The 19,704-nt window shown below is 44.6% G+C and overlaps 1 protein-coding gene across 1 annotated transcript in view; it reads left to right on the top strand.

Annotated features, from left to right (window-relative positions):
• The first annotated feature begins 10,488 nt into the window (after nt 1-10,488).
• Nucleotides 10,489-19,704, top strand: part of LOC135394787 (cytochrome P450 3A2-like) — a 29,667-nt gene continuing 20,451 nt past the window's right edge. Inside the window, exons 1-2 of the mRNA XM_064625774.1 lie at nt 10,489-10,730; nt 18,787-18,883. Coding sequence (XP_064481844.1) covers nt 10,657-10,730; nt 18,787-18,883 — 171 coding nt within the window. The 5' untranslated portion in view covers nt 10,489-10,656. The remainder of the gene's footprint in view (nt 10,731-18,786; nt 18,884-19,704) is intronic.

The following is a 19,704-nucleotide window of genomic DNA, read 5'->3' as shown; positions in this document are numbered from 1 at the left end:
AGTCGAGTTCAACCTAAACGGCATCAACTTTATTTTTATATGTTGAATGGGGAGTTTCATCGCCAGGGGCGATACTCTACCCCACCTAAACAACGGCACGCTCAAGCCACGTTCTACGCAGTGGCGTCGGTAGGGTACGCGTCACCCGGTGCGGGGGCTCTTCGCGTCACCCCCGCCCCACCCCATTCCCCCATTAACGGATCCCTTTCCGTACCAGGCAATTTACGATAAATAAACATATTACGCCACACTTAGAAAAAAAAAGCCTCATAGAAGGCCCCTCATGCTGTTTTTGACGTCATCGTGCCGCAGTGAACGGGAGGAATCAGCAGTATTGGAGCGGCGCGTCACCCCTTCCGTCGCTTCACCCGGTGCGGACCGCACCCCCCGCACCCCCCTAGTGACGCCACTGGCTCTACGCTTGATCCTATTGGCTGAAGTAGCCCGTAAGTCGTCACAAGCAGTGCGCCGTCGCCGAAACGACGGGGGTTCTACGGGAAACAGGTAGCCTAAGAACATTTCTAGGTACTTGTACTTTAGTTAACTACATTTTCAATGGTGTACTTTGCACTGTGCTTTTGGTGTACTTTTCTTAACTACTTTCAATGAAGTATTACTCGAGTACTTGGGAGTCGCACAAAGACAAAAATTGGAACATATCAAGTAAGCTTTGTGTTTAGAAGCATTTTTAACAAGAAAATGGATTTGCTGTACTTTCTCATAGTATGCACGTATGAATAAATCGGAACATAAATGTATACCTTCCACTTTGCCTTCCCTATGTGGACGTGAACGCGAATTATCTGTTACACTTTATGTTCATGAGCATGCAATAACGACCTGATCTTCAGAACTAGCATATATGCAAAAGGCCCTTACATTGACATTCAGTCAATCAAAACATAATTACTGTCAAATATTCTCACCATGCAACGACGACACGTGATGCTATGCATACGTCGCAATATACTTCACGACAACTTCCAAGTAATTTTGCGAGTGTTTTGTACTTGATTTTAAGTACATTTACAAAGCTTGTACATCGTACTGCACTTCAAGTACCAGCGACGTCAAGTTTCCTCTACTTTATTTTAAGTACAGTTACAATTAGGGTACTTTGTACTGTACTTCAAGTGCTAGCGGCGTCAAGTATTTTGTACATTACGTTAAAGAGAGTTGAACACCGTTAACCGAAAAGGTGTTTTCAATGGAGAAAAAAGTGCATTTCCCAGTTATACTCCTCTCACGTGAGAGCTAGTCCTCACAAAAGGAGAAAAGAGGCTTCTTTTATTCCGCTTCATCTGAGAGGATGCGTATAGGAGGTGTACGATCCTCACCGAGAAGTTGTAACGCGTGTATTTTACTCCTCCTTCCACTTTCTCTTCCCACTGCTCGGCCGCTTTGCACTTTCATCAGTGCTCATATACACGGTAGCTCCCGAAATTTTAAAACTTCTAGGCGCGCTAAAAGCTCAAATGTACACCTCAATGACGACATAAAATAGGTGCACTCTGTCTCTCATTAGGCCTCATATATACTCAAAGTATATACTTTGCTCGCCACTGGTGTCACCTAAAGCTGCTGTAGAAGATACGATATTCGAAATACTTACAGCCCAAGCGTCCTGGTAGTTCTGTAATTCCTCAACGCTCTCAGGGTAATCGAAGCTTTTCGGCGGACCGCTCCCACGACTTACATGTATCACAAAGAGGGCTTGCAGGCAATAATACAAGAAACGTGTAGAGGAGGTGGTGTCCCTCTACATGAGTCCTGACCGGCGATGATGGAATGTCCCAGCGGGCAGATGGTCGTGGCCTCACGCTAGGACGGTGCCGGTAGAACTGCCGTGCCAGCGCCGTAGCGCGTGGCAGCAGAGGCACGTCTTCGTCATCACACACGAGCCGCCACATCACTCCCCCCCTCAGACGCGGAGCGGTGTAGAGCTAGCGGTTGGGGTCCGCGTCGATACATGAAGAGGAGGAAGACGGGCGACAGGTGGAACAGGGACGACTTGTTCAGAAATCGCAGTAGCAGCAGAATGGTTGGTGCGGGCAAGCGCTGACCGGGCGGGTTCCAGGGGCGGTGTGAGGGCAGGTATGCCGAAGTAATTCAGAGGGGCGACAGAACCGCGACCGGTTCGTGAGCGCTGGGCTCGTAGTGTTGTCGCCAAGGAGACTGCGGGGAGGACCATCGTGAAGCACGGGGAGACCGGGAGTAAAACTCACTGGGGCCTCCGTGCGTGTCCCCGGTGGAATGTTGGTCCCGGAGCCTCTTGACCGCATCTGGACGAGCTGCCAGTGTCTTGTATGGAAGCCTGGTGGGAAGGCGAGGCGGGCAGGGTTCTTGGACCGCAAGCGTAGCAGATGCGGGTGGGGCGGTCGACAGCGGCGTACCGCGACCGGTACAGGAGCGTGATGCTCGGGAAGGTGCCGCTGGTGGAAGCCCGAGGAGTGCCATCATGTGGGACCATTGCGACGTGAGATGGGTAGATGGGTACAACCACGGTGTTTCGCGGCCGGGCGTTGCGATGAGTAGAGCCGCGGTGGATTGGCGTCGTCGCCTAGCGGTTCCTCGGTTGAACGATGCACCGCACCTTCGGATATGACTTCAGAGGTGGGCTTGCAGGAATTTCGGATGGTATTGGGCCGAATTACGCCGAACATGGTGTTCGTTGTTCGGGTCACCAAATGTAGAGGAGGTGGTATCCCTCTACATGAGTCCTGACCGGCGATGATGGAATGTCCCAGCGGGCAGATGGTCGTGGCCTCACGCTAGGACGGTGCCGGTAGAACTGCCGTGCCAGCGCCGTAGCGCGTGGCAGCAGAGGCACGTCTTCGTCATCACACACGGGCCGCCACAAACGTATCATATTCATCGCGGTTTCACGTTCACGTGTGAACTCTGGACAGGAACTAAGAGATCAGTGTTAATTTGCCGTCGTCGGGGTGTTATATACATATGTGGTCACTATGAAATAGTAATTGCAAAACATGACAGCTGGTTTAATGATGAAATTACGACTGATGCGTTGCGTGACGCAAACACATCCAATCATGTCGGTGATTAACGTAGTATCTCATTACCTGTAACTTTATATAATTGTAATAAGCCAACTTCATAACGTGCAGGTGGCCGCCCCATTTTTTGCTTACACATTGTAAAATCGATGTCTCAGCGAGAAAGGCTGTTGGCGCCCACATCAAACAATGTCAATTATGCTGTCACTCCGGACTAAACCAATGGTGTGTCCTTTTCAAGAGACGGGCACTAGATAGCTGCATGGATTTATCTGGAACCTCGTAGTTTGAAACGGTTTGTGCGAATCTAGATACACCTACACAGCTAAACTTAGTTTTCACGCAGATAACTGAATGCAGTGCAGCATATTGAATATAATATAAAGATCTTCACAACATGCGATGGTAGTTCTCGTGCTCGTTCAAATAATATGACACTATACAAGATTCAACACCTCGTACAAGGGCATTTCTGTACATGAGGCCGATCACAGGGTGGCACTTTTGCACTCATAGTTTTTGGCTGTTCATTGTCCTGAAAGTACGCTACGACGAATCATAGTTTGAGTATACGAGATAGCCATGAAGGGACGCAAACACAAAGAAAGGGTCCACGTCTTCCCTTACGAAAATAGGCTATGAACATTTTATACAAGTGTATAAAATTCTACTATATACACTGTATACGTTTTGCGTATACAATCGAAACACCTTTTTTGGGCATTCTGTATACCCAGTGTATAAGGCTTTTGTGATACAAAGTGTAGAGAAAACATTGTATACAAAAGGCTTTTCACGACGAGTTTATTATGTGTATACGCAGTATACTTAAAGTGCAAAGCATAGTACCTCTGTCCACACTCTTGCCCGTCATGCCTTACAATCGTTGGAGGAATGTCCGGACGCTCTGCTTGATTTTTGAGAACTCTGTACCGGGGCACGCTGCGCGGCACTAATCTGTAATCGCGATGGTAATATACGTCTATGCAAAACACAATAGTGAAATTACTGCTTACCAAAAAATTGCTCGCATGAAGACCGGGTCTACCTTTTCTTTTGGAGACGCATCTTTATGTGCGTTGCTTGGGTTTCCAGTGATGGGCTTGGCCACAAACTCCTGGTCAGTGACAAATCGAACACAACAAATCTCGAACTAATCCTGTCCGGTTTCCCCCACTCATCGTCTTTGCGCGGTCGTCTTGTAGTTTGTGAACCGGGTGCACATCTGCACCCCACACCACTTGACAAGGATATAAACCGATCACCACTCAGACAGCTCTGACGGCCGCGGCACCCCAGTGCCCAGTTCAACCGCTGAAACTTCGAATCGTCTCAGTTCAAACGCGGCGTCCTTTTCGCTCACAACCGTGACTCACACTGGCCCAACCACAGGGGCGAAAGTGAAAAAGCGAAAGAGACGTCCGACCCGCTACTCGCTACTACGTCGTGCAGCTAGAAAGCATGGCCTAATAACTAATGAAATTCAAACACAATATAGGACTTTTGATAATGATTTTCGAAATTTAAAACACTCCCAGTAACTCCCAGTTACAGAACAGAATATGATGCCTAGCGTGGCGTCCGCCGCCGTCGCGCCTTCTTTTTGGGTCACTGTGGCAACTTTGCAAATAGCGCCTTATTGGAGAAGCGCGATGGAAGCCATGTTATTGATATCGCAGATTGTGATTCCAATGCAATGAATTGCGTTATATTGTGCGGACTGTTCTACACTTCCCTCAATATGCCAGAATGTTATGCTCGTTGTCACAGAGCGCTCACATTCCTCACAATGAGTTCGGAAATATGGACACAATCAACTGGAAGGACATATCATGCAAATGTATTGCTATTAACTTCCAAGAAAACATGTTTGCATGCCCAGTCTGTAGGCATCGTATATGGAACAGCTGATTGGAGCAACGAGAACATATGCGTTCATGTCACAGTTTATAACCCATTGAGCGATGCAATACTGCAGTGTCATCGCCTCTTTTAATATATCAGGAGGTAAAACTGTTCTCCAATTCTGTTACTTTCAACATGCAACTTGCATATTTGTACAATGTTTCGAATAAAATTCTGGGTTACAAATGCTGAGAAAGACTTTTGTATACCATGTGTATGCGTTTAATCTTTACAATAACTATATCAATCTCGTACTCGACGTGTGTAAACACGTTTTTATATCCTTTCTATACAACTATCCTTTACGGTGTCTATCTCACTTCTGTATTCCGCTTGCCTAAAAACCCTTCTATACAGTTAGTATACATTTCTTTTATGCCATCTCCATGTGAATTTTATATTCACCCTGCATGAAGACTTTTCTATAAAAATTGTATTCGCTTTTGGTTATAGACATAGAGTCGATATACAATTATATGGAAGTCTATAGGTACTATATACCTGGTCTATGGGCCATTTTGATAAGGGACATGAGATTAATCCCTTGGGTGCATTCATCCCCTTGGTCGTTGGCTAAATACCCTTAATACATGTTTGGAAAAGGAGGAAGGAAGTCACTGAAAATGTTAGCCACCTGTCTCGATTATCCTGAGTGCAAATATCCGGAAAAGTCGTTATCCGGACTATATTATCGGGAACGAACGTGCCACCATTGGATTTTGCCTCGGTTATCCGGAATTGGTTATCCGTATCCGGACAGCAAGTACAGACAACGATCTTCCAGGACATAGGTCATTCTGATTCGCTTATCTGGAGAAGTGTTAATGTCCTCTGTTGCTTGCATGTGTTATATTCGCACTAATCCGGAAAAGAGTCATATCTCGCCATAGCATTCTGTACTGTTTGACTCCCCTTTCTTCAGAGGTCACTCCCTTTTGGTGTGTGTGGACACACGATAAGTGGAAGAGGTGCCCTGTTCCCGCATGGCGCAAGAAATCCACATGTGACCGTCATGTCCAGGCCTGTTTTTTGGCCTATGCCAAAGGCATTTGCAAAAAGACAAAAACATGTGCGCAGGACCAACCTTCTGAGACATCATCCTTCTCTGAACAACAGTGCGACGCAGCGGCTGCTGTGGCTGTGACGAAAATTCTGTCACACACATGCCTACAAATTTCAAGCAGCTCATTTCGCATCAATTTTTGAACAAACAATCTTTTACTTGTTTCCCTTTTTGGGGCTGTAACGAGGTCTTCCAAATTTTTCGGGTTTCCGCGGAAGTTTGCTTGGTTCGGTTTGCTTGGTTCGGAAGTTAACTTGGAACTTAACTAAACTTACTTTGGCAAAGTTGCCCGAAAAAGGAACGAGTTACCACGGCGCAAAATTACCGAGTTAAGTTACAAGTTACAAAAAAAAAGGAACTTAGTTACAGTAACGAGTTACGTCTAACTCTGGTTATGATACATATGACATTACAAATCAATGTACGAAACAAGAAAGGCACAACTCGTGCGAGCAAGAGGGGTGAGATTTACAGTTTAGGAAATACTTCTTTCGTCATCTTGCAGATGTGTGTAATCTTCACTGTGTCACGGATCAACCCTAACTAGGGAAGGGTAAGGACAGGCAGGGTACTGATGACGAGAACAGAAACGCGTACCACGGTCCTCCATTACCGGAAACAGAAAGGGAACAAAAATGATAGTCCGGTGCTGAATTTAATCTAATCCGGTAATAGCTACTCCTGTTGTGCAATGATATCAATGGCTTTTATGTATCGTGGTGGCTCCATTCCCTATACCGTATGACGTGAATACTACAAGATAGGATAGAAAGCGCAACACTGGATCTCGAGGGCGCATTAATCGCTTGTTCGCCCTAGTCCCCGTGACTCAAGACCTCGACACATGCAACTTGTAACAGAGTTTACGTAATAGCATGAGGATGCAAGGCTATTATTTTTATTTTATTTTGCCGTGGCTATGACGGTGTGGAAAACACTTGTGAAAAACCGGGTGCTGACAGAGCTCAACGAGCTGTCCTCCACTACACTCTTAAAAATGAACTTCACCGCATAGCACGGTCCTAGCCGACCATCATCTTTAATGGTATCGTTATCCTCCTTGACTTGTTGAAAACGGGAAGCGTACGCCTTTTTTTGTGACACTTATGCCGTTTGTAATTGTCTTTCGGCTGCTTTCATCGTGTTGGAGGTGGCATAATGTTAATTTATCAAAACTCTTACGAAACGTCTTGCAATACCCATTGTCGCATCTAGATGTAAACTAATTACGCAAAGGTGAAGGGCTCAAGGGTACGTATTACGTGGCATTTCCGAAGCAACTTGCACTCTAAAACAACTACGTAATTTTACTCAGAAGTCACTGCCTACTCTGTTGCCCGCATATGTGCCATAACCCTGTTATTGCACAGCTCCCATAAGCGAAAGGAATGACACTTACATTAAATGGATGTTGAATTGCGAAAGCCCTGTTCGGAACTGTGCGGTGTGCACTCCAAACGGATTTTGTACAGCATGTAAGTTACAGCACATATGCCGGCAACCTGGTTTGCAGCCACTTGTGCTGTCAAATTACGGAAATTTTTCTTACAGTGTGGGGACTCCAAGATCATTTCCATAACATGCGACTTGGCTACATCTTTTACAGTGTAACTATAACTAACGAGTGCACTTCTTTGAGGAACTTAGTCGGCCTCCAATTTGAATCTATAAAGCCCACTATAATTTTTTTCTTACAGTGTGGGGAATCCAATATCATTTCCATAACATGCAACTCTGCTACATCTTTTACAGGGTAACTATAACTAACGAGTGCACTTCTTTGAGGAACTTAGTCGGCTTCAAATTTGATTCTATAAAACCCACTATAAAATGTGCTGCAAGACCCATTATGACTTCAAGGACTGGGCTGATTGCTGAAAATTTGCTTGCTGCACGGAAACTCGACAGCATTCTAAACTTTCTTCGAAACTTCAAGTTCCTTTTTGTTACTTGTAACTTCGTTCATAACTTACTTCTGCCATTATGCAGCTACGTAACCTTCAGGGAGTTCCTTTTGTCGACAAATACCTGTGCCACACGGGCAGGAAAGTGTATTTGAGGGTTATGAATTGAGCCTTAATGTCATTCGTGCCGTGTAATACGGATATATTTAATGTCATTTGTCTGAACAGTTTTTGCTAATGAGATCGGCACAACTCATTCGTCCACGAAATGCGTACCCTCGCTCCCATTGTCTGAGCAATTTAAAACTTCCATAAAGTCACTCTGTACCGCGCACCGCGCAATTATTTTATAAATTACACGAAAGTAAACATTATTTTTGAGAACATGCCTGGCGTTGTTAACGATTTCTCTTTTAGATAGCTGCATCTGGCGTACACTGCCACCTGGCAGGCACGATGAAAACAGTTTTCCGGCATAGTACAGACCATCGATTATGAAATAAAGTACATTTTATCATTTTGTGGGATGTTATGGGTATTATGGGTATTTTCAATCTCTTTGAATGTGAACACGTTTACGCTTTTCAAGTACCCCATCTCTTGTGGTAGACCCGCGTCAACATCATCGCGTTTAATGACATTCTAATCGGACGTGTAGCACGACTGTAATTAGAAATGGCATTAGGGACCTGACTGGCATTACACGCCAATGTTTTTTTTTTCTTCCCGTGTGGTACCGGTATAAAATGCCCGTCGTTAGTATTTCGTCTGACAAAAAACAGTTGCATGCATGAACATGGGGGAGCCATTGGTACATAATAACTACACTCTAAGAAAAAGTAGTGTACGCCTAACAGTGTAAAATATTTATCACTGTGCTCACTCCGATGTAGCCCTACGCTAATTTTTTTCAATCCCAAACGTTACGCTACCGTCGAACAGCACTGTGTAGATTAACATCCTAAACAGTGGCATAGTCAGAAAAATATATATATATATTTTTTTCAGTCTATTACCACTGTGGTATTGAATGCATTTTGCAGTACAAACGGGAAATCCAGCATACGTTTTCTGCTTCTGTAAAAAAAAAGGAAAAAAAAAGAAAAAAAAAACGTGAGTTGGACTTGGCTAGTTTCCGAGTTCAATTGGGAAAATTAAATTTCTCTCGAATTATATTTGATAAAAACGCTCAGAAGAAATGGCAAAATCTTCCCTGAGATAAACATAGTTGAGCCCATGATGTTCAGACAAGTGGATCTTAGAATATAATTTTATGACACGGTAGGTGAAACGCCCTGTATATGATATCGTCTTACCGTTCGTCGATGCACACTCTCAGGACAGAACTTCAGCGCATAGCACCTTGTCCGCAAAGCATTTCCACGAATGATAGAGTTACTGCTTATACTTCGAAGAGACAGGGGGGCGTACTTCTTTTTGTAGCCACATGGATCTATGATAATTGCTACAAAAAGGCGTACGCCCTGTCTCTCTCTCACTCTGTCTTCGAATTGGAAGTGATAAACCTATTAATAATTTTAATAATTGGGTGTCTACGTCGCGAGACAACTGAGATCATGAGCGACGCCACAGCGGTCGGTCTGTGGATTGCTTTTGCCCACCTGAGGGTTCTTTAACGTGCGATGAAAGCTCATCAAACGGCACCCCGTATTTAACGTCCCTCGCCGAAGACGGCGTGACTAAGCAACTTGTACCCTGCCACCAAGTTGCTGGCGTCCTCGGCCGGGTTTGAACCCGCGATCTCGGTATCAGAAGGCGCAGATAAACCTATGATTCGTGCCCGTGCTTGACGGACAACGTGCTACGCGGTGTTACGGTGTGGTATAGGGATGACATAATTTTAATTTCGAATTAATTTATTAGCTGTCAATGATATAGTTAATTCACAAATGCAGATCACGAGGAACAAAATTTTACGCCCACAACATAAGGTACTGTCGAATGCAGAGACCCCCCCAAGAAGATCTTATGTAGACCTTATCTCTTCCCAATCGTCTATTGCTGATATTAAAAAGAGAAATCCGTAAAACATTCCGGCATGGTCGTTTGGCATAGGGTCAATAACTTCAATTATTGTAACTAACGAATTTCATCGGCTATTAGCGACTAACCAAAAACCAAAACGACGACATAACACAAATTGAAATCCATAAATGTAGATTATATGCCCAACACCTCCACCGAAAGCTCTCCAGCGGAAGAACCCCCGGCCCAAATAAAACAGCAAGCAACACTGTAGAACTGCCGAAGGGCACAATGTGCATGCTTTCCCCTCCTGGATTTTAGGCAAATAAACCGCATAAGTATATCGCATCAAGTGCATTTTTTCTGTGCAGTGTATTCTTGGAGGAGATATATTACGAAAGCACACCACTGGAGAGCTTGGATAAAGTCCTCCAAGATTCTACGTGGTACGCAGCCCTTAGATGCCGCGAACGGCAATTCCTCTTATCAGGCCTATCAGGCCAAGGTTAAAAGTTGGAAACGTGCCAGAGTGGCACGCTGCCTTCATTCACAAGCAGTTATCGGAGTCGACCTATCCTTTGTGTTCTGTCTCTCAAAAGGTATTTGCTTTGCGCTATCTTGTAGCGTCTGCACAGACAGTTTATTTGGGTGTGTTCGTGGAAACCGGCAGGACAATTTCAGGAAGGCCATTTCGATATCCGTGTCCCTCTGTGCGGTATCCGTTGATTTTCGATTCCGACGCCATTCAGGTGTAGGCAGCACACGGCTGCAGACCGATAAGATGCAAGTGCTAGGATTGTTTGCGGTGCCGGACTGGATGATCCTGGGCGTTATGGTGACAATATTATTGTACATGTAAGTGTCATAGCCTATTGCATCCTTTGTTTGTGTGTGTGTATGTTTTGTTTCGATGTGAATTACGACTGCCAACTGCCTGATGCAGGATGGGACAAGCGCAATGCTTGCCACGCCGGGCAACTAAACAAGACAATAAAACTAAACTACATTCTAAGACCAGTCGCGGATAAAGGACGGATAAGAGGGGCATATTTTGCTGCTGCTGTTAATTATTGTCTGCCAGCCTTATCCGCCACACTAACGAAACGTTAACAACAACAAAAAGAACGCAATAACAAGACAAAGAAAACAAGCTTCCCGCACGTGTTCACTGAAAGAAAAGTGGACGTATTTCTTTGTTTTGTTTGTTGAGCTCCTAGCGAAACAGTGTGGCGGATAGAATCGTGGCGGTTACCAATGTTCCCAAGTTCGCAGCTGTGTCATTGCTGCAGGTTGCATCACGTCGTGCAACTGTCGGCGTCTTGGTGGTGGTTGGTTAGGCGGACGCCGCTTATTTTCGAAGCAGTTTCTCAGTTTGCCTTCTTGGCTGTGATACATTGTGACATCGCCGGCGTTGTAGAAGGCCGGCGTATAGACTGATGGGCAGTATGATCGCATCGTTGACGTCGAACAACTTTCGAAAGACACAACAACTTTGTCCGTCGGGACATCTGTGCACAGTTGGTATCCGCCGATCAGCCATGAAAATGCTGGTACGCAACAGGCTGCGCATTGTGTGCCTTTTCGAGCACGTTTACGAAATATTGTCCATACTTGCAGCACAACCACCTCTCGTAGTTGCCTCAGACGAAGAAAATGACGTTCTGCGAGTCTATACCGGTAATTCACCTTACCATGATTGCGTTTCTACGTTGCACTTGCGTTTAATTTACCTCCGTGTGAAACTCTCCTTTCTTTCAGACTTAACTGGTGACGCTCCGTCCTCCGACTACACTGGGGAGAACACTGTGATCTGAATATTTCGGGTAAGGACATTTCGAATTATTCGTTTACTGAGATAGCTTAAGGGTAACCCTTATGAACTCGTGTCTATGTCGCACTATTTAATTCTCAATAATAAATTAGAAAGATAGGGGCATAAGCACGATAAAATCACGACACTTGAAAGTCGAAGAGAGTGAGCATGTGAATATGTGTCACAAATTATTCGGTTAATTGTAGAAATGCTTAAATGTCTGCACTGATCTTTTTCTCTTGGTCCCAGGTCCATCAAGCTCAATTGAAGAAGCCCTTATGTGATGAAGTACCTCATCCACTACAGTGTCCTTCAAGTTCATCAGACATTGGTGCTCCTGGTACAGTACTGTTCCCTGCTCTAAAACTGATTTGTTGTATTAGCAAGGGAACAGCATGCTGAGGCACGAAATTCTTCAGCTTTATTTCTGTTGCTGTTGTATCTAATTTACCATCTGGGCAATGCATTTTGATTGAAGCACTAAAAAAAAAGAATAATGTTCTTCTGCATTGCACTTGTTTTCAACAAGATCACCAGCAACAACCACGCTCGCATTGCTCTATTATAGCTCTTTTTTGTGAAAACCCAGTAGCTTAAGAACACAACTATCTTGTCATAAATACACCCGCAGGTCTGAAAGATACCGAAGTATTGGTGCTGTACATGATCTTTGTGTGTTGTGTGCCAATAAAGATTGAAGTCGCTTTCTACACAGGTGTGTAAAATGTGGTGATTGGAAACATAGCATATAGTGCATACCGGTTAAACCGAATAAAACGCGCAACGCATAGCAGTGGAGGCGTATAGGAGGCGCGGCGCATAGAGCACGCGGCGTGTAACGTGGAGGCGCATAGAAGCCGTGGCGGATATCCCCTGTGACTGATATATCCGGCCTCAGAGTAAGCGCTATAAACTTGCAAAAAAATAGCGCTTAATTATCCGCCACTGGGTTTAGTGTGTAATAATACCTATATAATTGAATTCCACCGAATATTGTGCACCAACGGAGATAAAGAAACAGAGTGAAACATCAAAGGTATTGTATATGGTGACAATTTTCGAAAATGTTTGGCGTCGGAATATCTCGATGCGTATCTTCCTCAATCGTGCTCAACGAATATGTTTTTAAAGTAACAGGTACTCTTCTTTCCAGAAGGCACATTCTACTTAATCAATACGGTGTTTACCTTTGGCATACTGCTACTGTTGTACGTGTCCTCGGTAGCTTAGTCTGTAACGTGTTAGCTTGCTGAGCTCAAGATCACGGGTTTGATCCCGGCCGAGGACGGTAGCAATGTGAGGGAGGTAAACATTGCTTCCAGCACCGTGTGTCGGAGATATCCGCCGCAAGTCAAAAGAACCCAACGTGGTCGAAGTTATCCGCAGTCCTACGCTGCGGCACGCGCAACATGTCGCCACACTGCGCGAACAAACCTTACGTGTAACATCATGCTACCATTATTATTACTGTTGTACGATATGTGATGGTGGTGGTTACGTCACTAATGCTCCAGTGTCCGTAACCTTCAAAGAAGTTGAAGGGTTACACACAAACAGGAAATCCAGTATTTAAATCCTGGACAACCACAAACCGCCCAATTAGTGCACCTTTAGTGCACCCCAGTCAGCAAGTGAAACCACGAAGACACCAAGACATTTGTTTTTCAAAGATATTCCTTTTTAAGAGTGTCTAGGATACTCCAGTTAAGTGATACGGGAACGCTCTCTAATTATACTTGGCAATGATAATTGTATTACAAGTAAAATGTGTTCGAAATCGCAAGAAATTAAGCATCTCCATACATGAATTTGAACTAGGCTTCTTAAAAGTACTTTACATCCGCGAAATCCGTTCTCAATTATCTGTTGCACTGCTTGAACCACTCTAGTTACCGTGCCAATGATGGGCGGCACCGAAGGGTAAACTAAAAATGGGGTCCAGCCATGGGAACATCAGCGCTATTTTACCGTGGTCTGCATAGCCATTCACGGTGTAGTTTCGGAATCATTGAGCAATGAGTGAGTTTTAGTACATCGTACGCTGTTGCCCTTGCGTACGTAAGAAATAGCGCGGTGGTTCTGAGCAGTGCTGAAAGCTCTGCTTATAATCAGCTATCCCTTACGTAGTCAAAGGCGATAGCGTACGATACACTAAAACTAATTAAAGGGAGACTTCGCAAGGATTCATAAAAAAATCTGGTGAGCATCATACCGAACACGGACCGCCCCGTTGATACCGATTACAGCATTCGCATTCACTTTGCGCGAGTAATTCATACGTAAATGATGACAGTACCAAACCGAAACGGATATGTAAAGCGCACGGCGGTTCGCCCGGAGGAAGATACTGTGACGTCACCCAGCATTGTCCTCTGCTACGAAGCTTGCATTCTTCTATGCAGGATGACGTCAGCATGTGTTGCTTTCCGCGCCCTCTTGCTTCACAGGGGCGAAGGGCTCACTTCGTAATAATTCGTTTGAATAAAATCTGCGCACTTTTGGAATGCGATATTTCGTATGTATGTTCCCGATATCCCAAGGGTTACTGCTATGCCACAATCTATCTGGTGATTTTGTTGCGGAGTCCCACTTTAATGTGTCCGTAGCGTAGTTTCGGAATTCCAGAATAAATATGGCCGTAAGCGTTTGAACATGGCCGCCAGAGAGGCGTGTGCAAAGCGTTCTCCTTGGTGAACGTATAGGTAAAATGCAAGCGAGCTGTTGTATGCTTGACGATGCTTGACATTGCTGATATGCTTGACTCAGGTGGAACAACCACATTACATAGACTGCTGGGAAAGCAAGTCGCACGTTAAGGCTAGTAATACGGACCTTTAGAAATATGCTTAGCAAGGTCAAGTAGACTATGTATTTTACATCACGTTAGACCAATAGTTGAATATGTGTGTATGGTACACCAATTACTCATCCTGTACAAGTAAAATAGAAAAACTACAAAATGATGCAGCCAGGTTTGTTTTCAATCGGTATCGTATCGCAGATAGTGTTACCGAAATGAAAACCATGGTAGAATAACCGTTACAGTCAACACCAAGAAGAAACCTGCATCTAAAATGTTTGTACATCATGACCAAAACATTTTGACCTCTTCGAAGTATTTGTTTCACACCAACACACATGTGTTGCAGGTGTTACAGGATATATACAGGTCGACTAGGATTGATCATGCTGAAAAAATATATGAATATAATAGAGGACAGACGTTTTCAATTTTTCTTTTTTCTCTTGGACGGTAAAACACTGGAACCGCTTGGCTAGCCCTATATTTGAGCAGTCTAGTGTTGACTTCTTTTATAAAGAACTGTGCAGCAGTGATGCTGAATAATGTTGTTTATGTGTCGTGTAATTAGTTTATTTTGAATTGTGCGTTACGATAACTGACTTCTATTCAACTGTCGTCCCTTATGGCGATGTAGGGTTACGACGAAAACAAAATGCAGTGGCGACCTCCAGAAATGAGAGTTTTTCCACTTGGCTGTGTTGTTGTTGTTTTTTTAATAGATAATTCAGCGTACTTTGTTTGGCATGATTCGTACCATTCAGAAGCGTGGAAGATCGGGTGATTAGGCTAGTTGGCAGAAGGTAATCATTGATTGAGCAGCGCTGTAGAAAGACACCGACGAATATATAGGACAGACGGGGCGTAGTTATTCCTCACTCCACAGATGTCTCTTTCCGAAATATTTGAACCAATATTACATGCAGATCCAACAGTACCATATTATAAGCCTTCGTCGCTGCTGCGCCATAAAAACGCTAATCATCATCATCATCATCATCAACAGTGCCATGAGAAATACTATATTTCTTGAACCAAGGTAACGTTTAGGTAGAAATAAAAAAGGAGTTTTCAATAACATACAAGCATCATGTTTACTCATCAAAAGATATTTAATATATGCACCGAGCGCATTACCGGAGATTAAAAAAATGCATTACCGAAGCAAGGATCGGAGGAGCTCGTCTACCACGGAACGGTAGCGCCCCGCTGCGGCCGCAAAAGCTTCGTGAAAGTAAGGTCAACACTCTCTCATTCGCAACCATTGGACTGGTAACAGTCTGCGAAAATTGGCTGATGTCCTGATTTTCTGCATCTGCGTGCGAAGGAGTAAGAGGATGCATTAAGGTGGCCTTCTGTGTCTTGAGCCCGTTGAACGAAGATGGGCCTCCAACGTGCCCTGTGCGCAAAGCGGGCCAGCTCGTAAACAATGTCTCGTCTGCGAGCTGCAATCTTATTCCGCCCTCAAACGTATGCTATCGTATTTTTTTAATTACAAAAAATAAAATAAAAATAATTCGTTACTCGAATTCTGACTCTGGGGAATAGACGCAGGCAGGAGACGACAGAAACTCCGCACACCACGTTTAAAGGGGAAACGAGTTCCGAATTATTGAACAAATCAACGTTGTGTATATTGTACGAAAAACACACACCGAGATGCTATGTGTCTGCCATACCGCGTTACGAAACTGTCGCAATCCAAAGGACACGGGCTGGACAAGCACTTACGTTGCTCTCAAATCTTCACCTCCTTGTTTTCGGGGTTCGTTTTGTTTTCAACCTTGCTTTCGGAGCCCGTTTTCGGAGCGACGTCTTATCATGTAGAAAGAGTGTGATACTTTTCCGTTTCCATAACGGTGTAGAAGGTTGCCAAAAGTGAGCTGGGCACCGGAGAGCTACCTTCGGTATATCGTGACCTTCTGATACTTAGGCAAGCGTGCACAGATAAAACGTCACTTCTCTTTTGTCTGCCGACGTCTTTTGGCTCTCTCGTCACGCTGTCAAGGTTAGATTTAAAAAAAATGTTGTTTGCAAAACCCACCAGTTTATAACTGTTAAAATGAGGAATGTGGAACTTTGTGTTTAGAATGCATGGGCAAGAAAAACGTATGAAACGGAGCTATACGTATGTTTAGTGGGCTACCTGTGATTTATCATCCACGGTGAAGACACCGCTAAAACCCCATTACCATGAACGAGCTGGAACATCATAGCCGCCATAGCCCCTCCTGGCTCGTCATTTAATCATAAATCCTTGCTTTTCTAAAATGTAGCTTACGCTAGTCCCATCCTACAGTTGGCAATACAAGGTCTAAACGGTCTAATGGCCGAGTGCAATACTACTTTCGAAATGTGATTTGGGCTAGCTTTCGCTTGTCCCATCCTACAGTTAGTTGGCAATACGATGTCGGTTCGGTTACGGTTACAGTTCAGTGTCAGAACTCTGAAAGAGTTTACGGTTATCGGGTTCGCCGTTTGGATACACATGCACATCCGGTAACCAAACAGTTGAACTCGTATGTTTTTCGATTTTCCCCAGGATGTATCTGCAGGCTGCCCGTATGTTGCAAAATGCGCTACACAGTGTAAACGAGTAAAAATGAACATATTTTTCTGTTGCGCTAGGAAAGAGTGGTGCATGCCATCTACCAGTTCGAAGAAAGAGTGGGCTCTTTCTTCGGCGCACATTTGCCGTTTGCACCATTCCCTGCAAAATAATTTGACGAGTTATGATCTCGTGCAAATTAATTTCGCTCGTGCTGTAACAAACTACAAGGCAAGAAAAACTGCCCGCGTTCAGCGGTTAAGCAAACAGAGACGAAAAAGAAAAAAAAAAAAACCACGTGCAACGCTTGGTATCTTGAATAATCACAATAATACAGTTCATAACTCATAAGGGGCGTAAGCAATACATGCCATACTGTGGGTACCTCATCCGTTTATGGTTCCAAGCTCATAAGATGGTGTGTTGTCTACAAAACTTCCGAGTGAAAAACACGTGACGAATAGATCCACTAAACAGAAACACGTACTACATCACTAATCAGAGTCAGAAAGCGATACAAATATCGCATTCAAAGTTGTTCGCGTTCACGCTTGAACCAATTCATCTGAACCGGAAACCGAAAAATTTGGGTTTCAAGCGGTTTTCCGTTTCCGGTTCCGTTCAGGTATCAGTCCCTGCATAAAACACGCCTATTTAACAACTGAACAATTTTCTGTAGAGAGAATTGGTAACATAAACTGTCCAGCTATTTGAAATACTGTTACATTGCAGTCTTACATACATTTCTAGAGGCCAATTTCCCATTAAAGGAGCAGTCTAGAGGCACACAACTTTGTTTCTGTTTTTGATCGGTATGGAATGTTACGCGACTGAAAACAGTTTCCCATAGTTAGTCAACTGTAGCGAAATCGGGACGCCTGCAATAGCCCCCCAAATCTCCCGTGCGCGAAACATCCTCCTTCGCCTTCACAATCGACACGCGATAAGCGCCGCCACTCGCGTCACTATGTCACGTGTGTTGTAGGGACGCTCCTCATTGGCCCTGGGATCATATTATCGAGGTGAGCAACATCGCGCACGCCGGAGCATCTGCTACCGCTTCAGAGACGCCAGGCATTCTCCGGCTGCGTGATATCCGAGACAGAGGATTTGAGGGCTATCAACGACACGACCTCTACATTTGGGGACCGCTGACGCCACGGGAAAAACGAGTGGTGCAGCACGAATATAACTGTGTGTTGTTCAGCGATACCCCAGTGCGTCCCGACAGCGTGCGGCCTGTCTGACCGTTACAGGCGGCGCCACAATAGCGCCGTCATTGCTTGCTTTCTGCTGCAGTTAGTTTTGGATTGCACAGAAGCCACGGGTATTACCCTTGTGATCGCAATCTTACGTTGTCCGTTTGTATCTTGTTGGATGCATACATGCTTTGTTTTTCAGAAAACGTGATATAAATCATAAAACTAATAGAGGTCAACAAGAAACAGCTTTCAATGTTCGTAGCAGGCGGTTTTTCCGGCTAACGAATGAAGGGACTCTCTACCACAAACGTCACACTAGAGTGGGAGACTTGGGTGAGTGGGAGGGCGATTATGCAAATTAATTGCGCCGCGGTGAAACAACTTTGGACAGAAATATTTTGCGGGAACGTTTTTCAGATACTGCTTTACAAGATGGCAGCAGTTTTTGGACATGTTAGCTACCACTTTAAAGCTCCTTTAAAAATAGTTGGCTTTCCCTCATTCCCGCTCACGCGGCTTTCTCTCTCGCATTTCTCTGACGCATGCAGGTATGCTGCGCGACACCGCAACTACTGGGAAAATCAGAACGTCCCTGCAGAGCCGCTCGCCCTTATTTTTCGGCCATGTTTTCAGCTATTCACCAAGGTAAGTGTGACAGGACTGAACTAGCAATATTTGCAGCTCTCGTAGCAGAATGTAGTTTTCAGATATGAGGAGGTTACTCGACAAACGAAAACCACTACCAGTTAAGCTACTCACGAAGCATCATGTTAGGAATTCTTTTGCTTGCTTAATTTCATTGACACGGGAATGGAGTCCCCAGGCGCAAAGGGCATAAGCATGAGGAAGACGCCTGGACCATTACAGACCTATTCATGCTGCGAGCAGTCATTTCTCTTACCTGTATGAGTTTTTTTTTTTTTGTTCAACACGACGTTTTTATCAAAGACAACTATCACAGCTGCAGAAATTTGGCTTTCTCATGTGGGCTGTACGCCGAGGCGGACACCCTGTATGGCAGCGTTTGCAGGGACTGGATGGCCTGTTAGCTAAATTCATCAATTAACTGATTAATTAAATGTGTTATGGCATATACGAGAGAGCAGAATCGGAGACTGTCATTATTCAAATCAATCGTCCTTATTAAACAAACCGACCAGCGGACGTACCTTGATATATGACCCATTGCGCAGGCTTCTCAAGCGAGGAGATCACCCATCGGCCTGCCGCATCAATACCATTCTGTCGTTCCAATAACGCGTTAGTTGTGGTTAGCAACTTGTAGCGAGTGCCCCCAAACACAGAACTAGTGAACATGAGAGAACTGAAGTTCTGAGGCAGGAACACATAGAAAGGACAAAATACATAGAAAGCCTCAACTGCCTAAGAAATAAACAATGAAAGTCACTGAAAAGGTTAGCCAGCTCTAGGACTCGAACCCACATCTTCTGGATTACTGATTGAAT

The sequence above is a fragment of the Ornithodoros turicata genome, chromosome 1 (genome assembly GCF_037126465.1).
Source record: "Ornithodoros turicata isolate Travis chromosome 1, ASM3712646v1, whole genome shotgun sequence".
In the NCBI taxonomy this organism is placed as follows: Eukaryota; Metazoa; Arthropoda; class Arachnida; order Ixodida; family Argasidae; genus Ornithodoros; species Ornithodoros turicata.
This window is presented reverse-complemented; position numbering and strand designations above follow the sequence as displayed.